This window comes from Miscanthus floridulus, chromosome 2 (assembly GCF_019320115.1).
Source record: "Miscanthus floridulus cultivar M001 chromosome 2, ASM1932011v1, whole genome shotgun sequence".
Taxonomy (NCBI): domain Eukaryota; kingdom Viridiplantae; phylum Streptophyta; class Magnoliopsida; order Poales; family Poaceae; genus Miscanthus; species Miscanthus floridulus.
The window spans coordinates 126,746,079-126,759,023 of record NC_089581.1 but is presented as its reverse complement, the minus strand read 5'-3'; the positions used below and the strand labels follow the sequence as shown (position 1 = coordinate 126,759,023).

Genomic DNA, 12,945 nt, shown 5'->3' with positions numbered 1-12,945 from the left:
GACTCTATTAGCTTTTCCTGGATGATAGTGAATTTCCAGGTCATAGTCCTTGATCAACTCTAGCCATCAGCGTTGTCTCATATTCAGATCTTCCTGAGTGAAAAAGTACTTCAAGCTCTTGTGATCGGTATAGATATCACACTTGTTGCCTATCAAGTAGTGCCTCTAGATCTTCAATGCATGCACAACTGCTGTTAACTCAAGATCATGAGTGGGGTAATGGTTCTCGTGTTCTTTCAATTGTCAAGAAGCATAAGCTATCACTCTCCCACCTTGCATCAATACATAGCCAAGTCCTTGATGGGATGCATCATAGTAGACCACGAAATCTTTACTGATATCAAGCAATGCTAGCACAGGAGTTGTGGTAAGCTTCTGTTTCAATTCCTAGAAGCTTCGCTCGCACTCAGGCGTCCATTCAAACTCATTGGTCTTCTTTAGAAGGTGGTCATCGGACAGGCTATCTTGGAGAAGTTTTCATTGAATTGGTGATAATATCCAGCCAATCTGAAGAAACTTCTGACTTCTGTCACATTACGGGGTTGATCCCACTCTTTCACAGCTTCAATCTTGGATGGGTCAACTATGACACCTTTAGCTAATAGTACATGGCCTAGGAAGGCAACTTTCTATAGCCAAAATTTGCATTTGCTGAACTTTGCGTAGAGCTGATGTTGGGCTAGTTTCTCAAGCATAGTTCTTAGATGATGTTCATGTTCTTCAGCGGTGGGTGAATAGACAAGGATGTCATCAATGAATACTACCATGAACTTATCTAGTTCATCTGTGAAAACCTTATTCATCATGTTCATGAAGTATGTGGGAGCATTCGTGAGTCCAAAGGACACCACAGTGAACTCAAACTACCCATACCTAGTCACAAAAGCTATCTTCGGGATGTCACTCTCTCGAATCTTCATCTGATGATAGCCAGATCTGAGATCAATCTTAGAGAAATACTTGGCACCTCTGAGCTAGTCAAGCAGATCATCAATTCTTGGTAGAGGGTACTTGTTCTTGATGGTGACTGTGTTCAAGTTCTGGTAATCAATGCACATTCTCATCGAGCCATCCTTCTTCTTAACAAACAGAATAGGGGATCCCCAGGGTGAAGCACTAGGTCTGATATACCCCTTCAAGATGAGCTCATCAAGTTGTTTCTTGAGCTCAGCTAGTTCGTCAACTGATATGCGATAGGGTCTCTTGGCAATGGGTCCTGTTCCCGACAAAATATCAATGATGAACTCTATATCACGGTCTGGTGGCATACCCTGTAATTCTTTAGGGAATACATCAGGATAGTCTCTGACCACAGGCACATCATGAACTGTCTTCTCCTCTTTTTGTGATTTTGAACTGGCTTTAAGGGCACATAGGATAGAAATGGACTTCCCAGACTGGGGTTCACATCTAATAACTTGTCCTGATGGGTGGGTCACTTGAACATATCTAGGTGAACATGATATGATACCTCGGTGAATGGTTAGCCAATCCATACCTAAGATGACATCTAGGCTCGTGGAAGGTAACAGGGTTAGGTTGGCTTCAAAGATAAGACCCTCAATGGTAAGACTCACTCCCTTACATATGTGGGTGCACTTTAGGTCTCCTAAAGGTGAGCTGGTGATGATAGGCTTTCCACATGGGGTTACAGGTAGGTCATGCTCTTGTGCAAACTTGGATGATATGTAAGAACAAGTTGCTCTAGAGTCAAATAGAACTGATGCAGTGTTGCCATTAACTAAAAACATACCATACACAACATCAGGGGCAGCCTATGCTTCCTCGGCGTCTAGATGGTTGAGACATCCACGAGTAGTAGATCCCTTGAACTGAAACTTCTGAGCGGCTGAGTTCTGAGGGCACTTAGTGGCTTTGTGACTCGGTTGGCCACAAGCGAAGCAGGTGAAAGGCGCACCACCTGTAGGGGTTGGCGCAGGTGCCTTCTAGTTTCCAGTGCTGGGTACAGAGCGGTTCTGTGTTGGGCATTCATTCGCTGAGCGAGAATGGTTGAAACAGTCCTGAGTGTTGCGGTCCTGAGCATAACGGTCCTAGGTGTAACAATCCTGAGCAGGGCAGGAGTATTTGGTGGTGTAGCCTCCACCACCCCAACTCGATCTAGGGTTGTCATCCCTATTGTGGCGAGAGCATTCCCTGGATGGTGCATCTCTGTGGAACCTCTTACGATCATGGCCATGGAAGGACTCCTTAGGCTTATGCTTCCTCTCCCTGTACTCCTCTCTAGCTTCAGCACGGTCCTTCTTGATCTAGATGCAGCGATCCACTAGAGCACGCAGCATGCTACTCTCAATACCACCAAACTTCAGCTTGATGTGCGGGTTAAGTCCCTTGTGGTAATAGTACAGCTTCTCCTTCTCAGAGTTCACAACATAGGAAGGTGCATAGCGTAGAAGGGTGGTGAAATGAGTAGTGTACTCAGTCACCCTATCCTTTCCCATCTTGATGTTGCAGAACTCCTCGGCTTTGGCCTCCATGATACCCTTGGGAATGTGATACTCAGTGAATGCTTCGACGAACTCATCCCATGAGATGTTGGCAGGGTCCTCATGGGAGTCACTGAAACTGTCCCACCAGGCGCGTGATGCACCTATGAGCTAGTGTGTGGTAGCTCCAACACACTCATCGTCGGTGAAGGTGGTGAGGTCAAGCTTCTTTTCCACCTCCTTGAGCCAGTCATTGGCTACAAGCGAGTCAGGGTCGATGCCATCATAGGTAGGTAGCCTCAGCTTTAGAAATCCCTCTAGCTTCCTTTGGAAGTCATTCTGCTGACCTCCCTAGCAACGGTTTGCTCTGTCAACAAGAGTGGCAAGGAGCTGGGTCTGCTGTGCCATCACTTCCGCCAGGTTCGGTGGTGGTGGTGGTAGAATGTTCTCCTCAACAAGCGGCGGGGTATTCTCTAGGTTGAAGGGTATCCCCCCATGTCCACGGCCACGGCCATAGTTGTTGCCACCACGCCCCCCATTTGGTTCGACTGGTTTGGGGGTGGGCGCACGTCCACGGTTCATTAGGCGAGCAGATCGGCGGTTTGGCATCTGTAACACGAATCATAGAAATTTTTGTGTTTGTGCCATAAGTGCTTATAATTCAGTATGATTACATGATTTTGACGATTTAAAGAAAAACATTTATACTATCCAACACTCATTACAAAGAAGCAATAAGATCCATAAGATGCAATAAGATCCAAAACATTCATTACATGGGTTTTATTACATAGCATCATCTCTAGTAGCTACACTTGGAGACTCACAAGAATCATACTATGCATAGTGTCTCATATTACATCTCATAAGGGGTACATCATGGGGTACAACTTATGGAAGCCACTGACATGACTCATGACCACGCAGGGTCATCTACTCTAACTCATACACCATAGTTGGGATATGACTGTTCTCGATCTCGATCTCCTCGTCAGACTTGTGAACTCGGGACATGTATTTCAAGGCCTCAGCGAGCTCCTTAGTAGGCTTGGCTCTAGGTAGGGTAGGGTAGGCATCTAGGTTGAGGCAAGTCGGGGCTAACTCAAACTCCTCTAGCCTAGGCTTTGTCTTGCTGCGAATCCCCTTGGGTAGCTGATCCCACATACCCTTCATCTCCCTAAGGCGCTTCTTGTCAGACTTCTGCCAAGCCTGCCAAGTCCTCTCACACTTGTCTTGTAGGTACTCGTTCTGCCAGAGTGCCTCAATTAGGTGACCCTAGTTGCGAACGGCCTTCTTCCTAAACTCCTCTAGCTCCTGAGTCATGGTCTTGTTCTGAGATTGGATTTTAGCATATCAATCCCCTTGGACCTCTCTCTGTCTTCTCTGTGGTTGAACTTGGCCTTCTTGTCATCCAACTCTCTCTGCAACTCCAAGACCTTGCTGTCGAGGTAGCAGTTCTTGTTGCCTAGGTCAGCAGCTTTGTCCTATAAGTCAGCGACCTCGGCTCTGTGGACTTCTTCACGACGGTTGAGCTCGTCCTGTAGCTTGGCAACTATCTCAAGCAGACTAGCTCGCTCCTGTGCTCCCTACGAGTCTTGCTCCTAGTACTCCCACAGAAGGGCCTGGTCCTAACGTCTCCTCTGCTCAAGCTGGGTCACGTACCTATCTGGTTCTAGTAGGTGGATAGCTGAGACGTGAAGGCATATGTCCTCCTTGGCAAAAATAACTCTATCAGCTACGAAACTTTGCTCACTAGGGGTAAGGCTGAGGTCGAGGGCCTAGGGAAGTAGATGGAACTCTGTCATCTTTAGGTGCTCATAGTGGTCCCTCATCACTCTATGAAGTGCCTTGTGTGAGATAGCTCACAGTCCCTCCTCAACCATGTCCTCTATAGTCAACTCGGTGAAAGCTAGGACAGAAGGTAAGGTAGTGCTAGCTGGGAACTCGACTGAGGTGACAATTGGTTCTTCGATTCCTCCTTCCTGAGCTGACTTCCCAGTGTAGGTGACCTTGACAAGCTCGTCAGGGACTCCTAAAGTGACGAGAACTCGGTAGAGGGTCTGTGCAAAACCCCCAAGCTCACATAGATCGAAGGTAAGCTTGGCGTGGTCCAGAGGTAGCGGTTCTAGAGGTGACCATTCGACGTTCGTTGCCATCTGCATGTTTTAAGGAAACATGTGTTAGCAGGTCAATAAATAGATAAGCCTTGCATAAAAGTAAATGCAAGGTCGGTATATAACTGAAAGAAGGGCTGTTCATGTCCTATTCTATCGTCCATTTCTGAGGGTTTTGTCCTAGGGTCAAGTATGGCTCTGATACCAACTGAAATGACCTGATTTCCGTGAAGGGAAATCCACAGAGTCGAAGTGTATTATGACCGTTGTAGATCATATTAGCCAAATTCCAGTCGAATACCACATCCATACAATGATAATATCATAGTACATAAAGTGTGGAATTACATAAATTATTACATCGCCGCATTAGCGGAATCAAAGGTAGCATTCATCCAGAACAGCTTGGAGATAAGATCACCAAAACTTGAGCATAGGAATGAACCCCTCAACCATCAAACTCTTCAGAGCTATACTCCTCAGCAGAACCTGTGTGCCAAAGTTTATCAGTACAATTTATACTGGCCACTCCCACCCTATGAGCAATGCTTTGTGGAAATTGGATGCAAGTTGGATATAATCAAAAGGAACCTATAAGGCTGGGGTTTCCTATGTATTAGCATATCAAGTATATAATAGTAGTAGGTCAAGTTTTTAACACCATTCTCACACACATTCCACCCCCTTTTTCTGTCTAGAGCCAGGTTTCGATCCTGGGATCGATATACCACCATCTCCATATCATCACCATACCTTCACTCAGTCGACAGGCCAACTCCCTCTTGGCACTGTCTCATGGCCTGTAGCCCCTAGCTATGACTAACACTCTCTCACAGGGAAGAAGAGAAAGACTCATCTCGCTATCTAGTTTAAGCGAAACCCAGGAAAGGTCCATAGCCGACAAGTCGGCATATGTATCGATCGATCAACCATATACTCTACAAAGGTTTTACATAACCACAAGATCTACCTTCTTCACTGACCATCGTCAACTAGGCTAATTCTAGCCGCTTGGTAGACTAGGATAATGCCACTCTACCATTCAGCCCTGGTATACCACAAGTCTAGTCTGGGGTGGCTGAAACTGTGAGTCATGAGCTAGGTCCACAAGGTAGCACCTCATGGTAAGACTTGCCCCAGGCTCGTCGTATACTCTAACTTGGTCGACACAACCCTCACCCTCCACACACCCAAGTCACACATGCAGCACTCTCCCCAAAGTCCAGATAACTCTAGTTTCCACCACGCATCAATATAGTATATATAAGCGTAGTAGAAATAGTAAGCAGTGAAATATAGCAGCAAGCGTTTGACTAGTCTAATAGCAGGGTGAGCAGGGGTAAGCTTGCATCAAGGTAAAGGCCATCAAGAAAGCATACTACCATGCAAGTCCTATCATAGTGTGAAAATAACAATAAAGTAAGGCAATAGCAGTTCTATATTAGCCATGAGTAATAGGTGCTACGAGATTGGGTGGGATGTGGCACATTTAGTGTAGTCATCTTTGTACTCCTCACAGTACACTCGGTCCTCGTCCATCTGGTTCTCCTCCGAGTCTACAAACGATCGCATTATAGTCGTGTTAGCGACGTCTATAGGATAGCATAAAGAAGCAATGAAAATTCAAAGGAGCCAAATGCACACAAACATGGGTCCATTACGTAGAGCTCGATTTTTAGATGAATTTTGGTCCTGGTTTCATATTTTTCCGAGTTCATATGAATTAGTTATGAATTTCTAAAGTTTAAATCATTTTCTGAAAATGGGAAAAGGCTGAATTAATATCGTGCTGACACATGTCATGCTCCTATTGGTCCACATGGCATGCTGACGTCAGCATGACATCATTGTCTCGGTTCTGGTACTAATAGGTGGGGTCCCGCTGACGTCATCATGAGATCAGCATGACGTCATCTACGTCATTAGCTACTGACAGGTGGGACCAGGGGCTCTTGGGTCACTAACATGTGGGTTCGGTCAAAGTCAATGTCAAGTCAATGGGTGAGTCAACAGTCAACGGATCATAGTCACTGACAGGTGGGGCCAGAGCTGCTGACGTTAGTAGCTGACGTTATCATGATGTTAGCATGATGTCATCTTGGCTGTTTCATCCTCTGACAAGTGGGTCCCTGATGGCGGTGTCACTGACATGTGGCCTCGGTCAACGGTCAATGTTGACCAGTCAATGGTCAATACAGGCCGAGCCTCGATTGGGCTCTGGTCCACCAATCCGGTGCATGGTGGACTACATAGTGTTGGTTTATGGACCGCAGACACGGTCTACGTAGTACGGGTCCACTGATCCTTCTCCTCCATTTGGTTCACCAAGACCAGGTGCACGAGTATGTGAACCAGGCGGGGAGAATTCCCCATCATCCCTAACGCTCCCTAGGTGAACTAGGCGATTAAGGTAGGCAAAAGCATCGCAAAGCCTCAGCGAGTGCAGTGGTGGGGTCAAGGTGGCGGCTAGGGCTTCCTAGGGTTTCGGCCACGGTGAACGGCGGCGTGGGTTTGTCAGCGTGCATGGACAGGGCTGCAGTGGTAGCGAGAGCCCAGTTGGAGGAGTGTGTGAGCTCCACGGTGCTTCTACAGCCATGGTGGGTGTGTTGAAGGAGCTCTTGGTGCTCCTAGTGGCTCCAGCCACGGTGGTGGGGGCAAAGCGGAGGCGGTGGTGCTCCGACGAGGTGCGGTGCGGCAACGCAGGGCTCCGATGGGCTTCTTCTTCGGCTAAGGTGAGCGCAGTGTGTCTCTCGTCATGGCGGAGCCAGTCGGGGTGTCAACGTTGCCTTTACCGCGACGTAGAAGATGTGGTGGTCTCGCCATGGTTGTGCTCTCGGCCATGGTGAGCGTGCCCATGCATGTGTGCTCCTGTTCTGATGTACAACGTCATGGCTAGGGTCCTCCTTTTGGCTGATGGCAACGCACACGGCGCATCCTGGGTCTCAGCAAGCATGGCCATGGCAGTCTCCCTAGCTAACCAGTAGGGCTAGGTTGGAGCTCGAAGCTTCAGCAAGGTATCGATCATGGTGGTGCACATTCCATTTGGCTAGGGAGGTGGTCTCAGCAAGATGGCTCACCGCAGGGAGCTCGAAGGCAATGGTGGTGGTGTGGTGTCGATGGTGTAGCAGAGCTAAGCCGGGACAGAGGTACTCGCCATCTTCCGTGCCGGTGGCTCCTCCCTTCTTGCTCTGATAGCGGCGTCCTTCTCCACGCCTATCCTTCTCCTCTCATCCCTTGGCTTAGTGTGTTGGTGCGAACTACATGGCGGCGGCGAGGTGTGGTGAGGTGCTAGGGTTCTGGGCTCCTCCTTTTATAGGTGAAGCTCCAGGCTTCTCCAATGGCGGTTGATCGGGCGGCGATGATGCGCGATGCGTATCAGACGGCTCATGGGCGCGGGGTAGTTGTCGTGGGGGTCACATGAGCGCTACACCAAGGGGACAGGGTCATGCTCTTTGCGTGACCCTAGACCCATGCCTGCTGCTTCGATCGGTTCCCGGTCGAGGGAGAGGTCAGCGTGGGGAGGAAGAAGACCTTGTTGCTGTGTGACTGACGACGAGACCTTCTATTTTATGGGAGTTTTAAATACACATGTGACAATGCATCATGCTCTGCTTATGATATAACCTAGTTGGGTTGCACCTAATGCAAAACTAGGGTTTGGGTTCCACACATGTCACTTAGCAATACATAGGTTTTTAAACAAAAGATTTTTAGTTGGAATTTTTGGTGTGTGGATTTTTGGGTTGTTACAATTGCTGGGGTCGGAGGCTCAATAGCAGAATCAATAAGAGGAATCATGCATAACGTAAGGGTGACCCATCCCTCGGTAGTGGCCCAAATCGTTCGATCGACTTGGGTGATCTACCAGCACAGGGCTTACCTCGATGGCACAAGTGATGGGTTCGAAAAGTTCTTACCAGATAAGTTCAAGCAGAATCTAGGTCCATCGTTCATGGCAGGGTCGGCATAATCCACGTCAGGCATCCTACTGCTCCCTACCCATCCCTCAGCAGCTTCCTAGCTATCCGATCAACTTGTATGACCCGCTAGGATGAGACTTACCTATGGAGATAAAGGACAAGAACATCCCGCATAAGAACTTAGTTAGGAAGATAAGTCAGGCGGTGAACTTGTAATAAGTGGATAAGCTTTTTAAATTCTATTATGGCCAAATAGCTTTTTAGCCCTTCTCCCCTTTTCATAGGAAAAGGTTAGCGTGTTCTGACCCTTTCTATTGTTAAGGCCATAAAGCTTGGGGTGCGGATGAGCAACGTCTGATCACGCTGGTGAGCAAAGGCGCCATAGCCGCTGGGGCATAGGCTTCTCACAGTCTGGCCAGTTATACTCAGAATTTGTTCCCGCAACCCCAGCTCCTAAGTCTTAATGTGAGAGGGGATCGGGCATAGAGAAAGTTTGGCCAGGTGGATAAACTCTTAGATGCGCACCGACACTTGCCATAGCTAAGGCCAAAAAGCTTAGGGTGTGGAAAAAACTCTGATCATGCTGGTGAGCAAAGGCGCCGTGGCCGTCGGGGCGTTGGTTTCTCGTAGTCCGACCAGTTTTACTCAGGGTTCGTTCCCGCAAACCTCACGTCTGGGTCTTAACGTGAGAAAGGGTCAAGTGTAGAGAATGTTCACCGTGTAGGTACGCTCTTATTAGCCCCTGAGTGAGGCCCGACCCCTTGCCATCGCTGGGGTCGGGTGTCACTAAAGATCAAGGAGTTCGATAGCGAAACTGATAAGAGAAATTATGTGTTTATTAAGGGTAAAAACGATGTAGCTGCTCGATGTTCTAGACATTGATGAAGACTTCACCGTCGATGGTCTTGAGCTTGTAGGTGCCTGGTCGGAGCACTTTCGCAATGATGTATGACCCCTCCCATGGTGGAGAGAGTTTGTGGTAGTCTTTGTTGCTCTGGACAAGGTAGAGCACTAGGTCTCCAACGTTGAAGGTCTGACCCTGCACTCGGTGGCCATGGTACCAGCGTAATGCCTACTGGTACTTGGCTGAGTGGAGGTGGGTGACATCGTGCACTTCGTCCAGTTGATCCATGGCGTCCTCGAGGGACACCTTAGCTACCTGTTTGTCGTATGCCTTGACCCTCGACGCTCCATGGTCGAGGTCAGTTAGGAGGATAGCCTCGACACCATAGACCATGAAGAATAGTGTGTAGCCTATGGCCTAGCTGGGGGTCATCCTTAGGCTCTAGAGCACCGCGGGAAGTTCTGCAACCCATCATGCACCAAATTTGTTTAGACGGTTGAAGATCCTAGGCTTGAGGCCTTGTAGGACCATGTCGTTTGCGAGCTCGACCTGCCTGTTCGTGTGGGTATGCGCCATGGTGGCCCAATCGACTTAGATGTGGTATTCATCGTAGAATCAAAGGAACTTCTTTTCAGTGAACTACATGCTGTTGTCCGTGATGATGGAGTTTGGGACCCCAAAGCGATGAATGATGTTGGGGAAGAATAGCATAGCTTGCTCAGACTTGATCATGGAGATCGGCCAAGCCTCTAGCCTCTATCCATTTTATAAACTTGTCTACTATGGCAAGCAAGTGGGTGTAGCCCTCGAGCGCTCTTTTGAGAGGTCCGACCAGATCGAGTCCCCAGACCATGAATGGCCATGTGATGGGGATCGTCTAGAGTGCTTGGGTTGGTAGGTGGGTCTGCCGAGCATAGTACTAACACCCTTCGCAGGTGTGCACGATATGCTTAGTGTCAGCCATCATGGTTAACTAGTAGAATACCTATCAGAACACATTTTTGACCAGGGTTTTGGGCATGACATGATGACCGCAAACCCCACCATGGATATCACTTAGCAACCGCTTCCCCTGTTCAGTGGGGATGCAGCACTACAGGTCTCGGTGTGGCTTCGTTTGTAGAGTTCACCCTCAACAAGGACGAAGGACTTAGTGTGATGCACAAGCTACCGAGCCTCTGTCTTGTCCATTGGTAGTGCCTCACGGAGGAGGTAGTCAAGGTAAGGCACCCTCTAGTCGACCAAAGGGTTGGGCTCTATCGCTGGATCCTCGTCGAGCTCTATGACTTCAAGGTCAGATGGAGGCGACGGCAGGTTAGCCCCTGAGCCTAGGGCAAGCGGTCCTCCATTAGCTTGTTCTGTCTCCTCGTAGCGGATCGAGGGCTATTGTTGATCACTGGTGAAGACGTCAGTCAGCACCAGGTCTTGGCCAGATGCTGCATTTGCTAGCGTGTCAGTTGCCTCATTGAGACGCCTCTAGATGTGGTTGAGCTTGAGTCCGTTGAACTTGTCTTCTAGCTAGTGGACTTCTTGGCAGTATGCAGCCATCTTGGCATTGTGGTAGCTTGACTCCTTCACAACATGGTCGATGACCAGCTAGGAGTCGCCCTAGACATCAAGGCATCAAATACTAAGCTCGATGGCGATGCGCAGACCATTGATGAGTGCCTCATATTTGGCCACATTATTGGAGGAGGGAAAATGGATGCGAACCATGTACCTCATGCGTACTCCAAGAGGTGAAACGAAGACTAGCCCCACACCGGCACCTTTCTTCATCAGCAATCCATGGAAGTACATTGTCTAGTACTCTTGGTCAACGACTGCCGGTGGCATTTGGACCTCGGTCCACTCCACAACGAAATCAGCCAGCACCTGGAACTTGATGACCATTCAGGAGGCATACGAAATGCCCTAACCCATCTGCTCGAGTGACCACTTTGTGATTCTTCCGATGACATCCTAGTTTTGGACAACCTCACCGAGGGGGAAAGATGTTACGACCATTAGTGGATGTGGCTCAAAGTAGTGGCATAGCTTCATCTTGGCGATGAGGACGGCATACAAGAGCTTCTATATTTGGGTGTAGCGGATCTTGGAATCAGACAAGACTTCACTAATGAAGTATACGGGATGCTGTACTTTGAGAGCATGGCCCTCTTTCTCTCACTCCACCACTAGGGCGGTGCTGACCACTTGCGTGGTGGCTGCAATATAGAGCAGAAGTAGTTCTCCGTTAGTCAGAGGGACCAAGATCGAGGCCTTCGTTAGGAGCTGCTTGACCATGTCAAGCGCCTCCTAGGCCTCGGGCGTCCATTTGAAGTAGTTGGCCTTCTTCAGAAGCCGATAAAGGGGGAGACCTCATTTGCCGAGGTGCGAGATGAAGTGGCTGAGCGTGGCGAGGCACCCTATAACTTGTTGTACCCCTTTTATGTTCTGAATTGGGCCCATCCTTGTGATGGCTAAGATCTTCTCTGAGTTGGCCTCGCTACCACACTTAGAGACGATAAAACCCAGCAGCATACCCCTTGGGACCCCAAAAATTCACTTCTCAGGGTTGAGCTTAATGCTGTTCGCTCGGAGTTTGATGAAGGTTTGCCTAAAGTCAGCTACGACATGGTCAGCCTGTTTGGATTTGACAACGATGTCATCCACATAGGCCTCAACGGTTCGCCCGATGAGGTCTCTGAAACACTTGAGCATACAATGCTGGTATGTAGCCCCAGCATTCTTCAGACTAAATGGCATTGTGATGTAGCAAAATGATCTAAATGGGGTGATGAAAGATGTCATGAGCTGGTCAGACTCTTTCATCGTGATCTGATGGTACTCAGAGTACGCATCAAGGAAGCAAAGGGTTTTGCACCTTGAGGTAGAGTCGACTACTTGGTCTATGTGTGATAAAGGAAATGAATCCTTCGGGCATGCTTTGTTGAGACTAGTGTGGTCGACACACATTCTCCATTTCCCACTCTTCTTTTGTACAAGAACAAGATTGGCTAACCACTTGGGGTGGTACACCTCCTTGATGAACTCGGCCACCAAAAGCTTCATGATCTCCTCACCAATGGCCCTATGCTTCCCCACATCAAAGCGGTGTAGGCGTTGCTTCATAGGCTTGGAGCCTGGCCTGATCTTCAAGGCATGCTCGACGACTTCTCTCAGAATGCCTAGCATGTCTAAGGGTTTCCATACAAAGATATCTCTATTATGCACCACATTGCTGTTGGAGCCATTGAGGTCTATGATGACCTCCTTGGTGCCCTCTAGTGGCTTGAAAGACCCAATCGACCGCTTGGGGCCGGGTGCTTTTTTAGCGACCTCCTTCCTGATGGCTACAAGCTCCTTGGAGGCAATGATTGCCATGGCGTGATCGTAGCACTCGACCTCACACTCATAGGCACTCTGGAAGGAGGTGCCGACAGTGATGACCCCGCCTAGGCTCAACATCTTTAGCTTTAGGTAGGTGTAGTTGGGGACAGCCATAAACTTCACATAGCATGGACGTCCTAGGATGGCATGGTAGGTTCCATGGAACCCCACCACCTCAAAGGTGAGGGTCTTCATCCTATAATTGGATGGATCCCTAAAGGTGATGGGCATATTGATCTGCCCAAGTGGCA

General features: G+C 48.7%; 1 protein-coding gene across 1 annotated transcript in view; it reads right to left on the bottom strand.

The window, feature by feature from the left end:
- Positions 1-12,688, bottom strand: part of LOC136537036 (uncharacterized) — a 34,678-nt gene extending 21,990 nt beyond the window's left edge. The window contains exon 1 of the mRNA XM_066529136.1: positions 12,327-12,688. Within this exon, the coding sequence (XP_066385233.1) occupies positions 12,327-12,688 (362 nt within the window). The remainder of the gene's footprint in view (positions 1-12,326) is intronic.
- Positions 12,689-12,945: the final 257 nt, after the last annotated feature.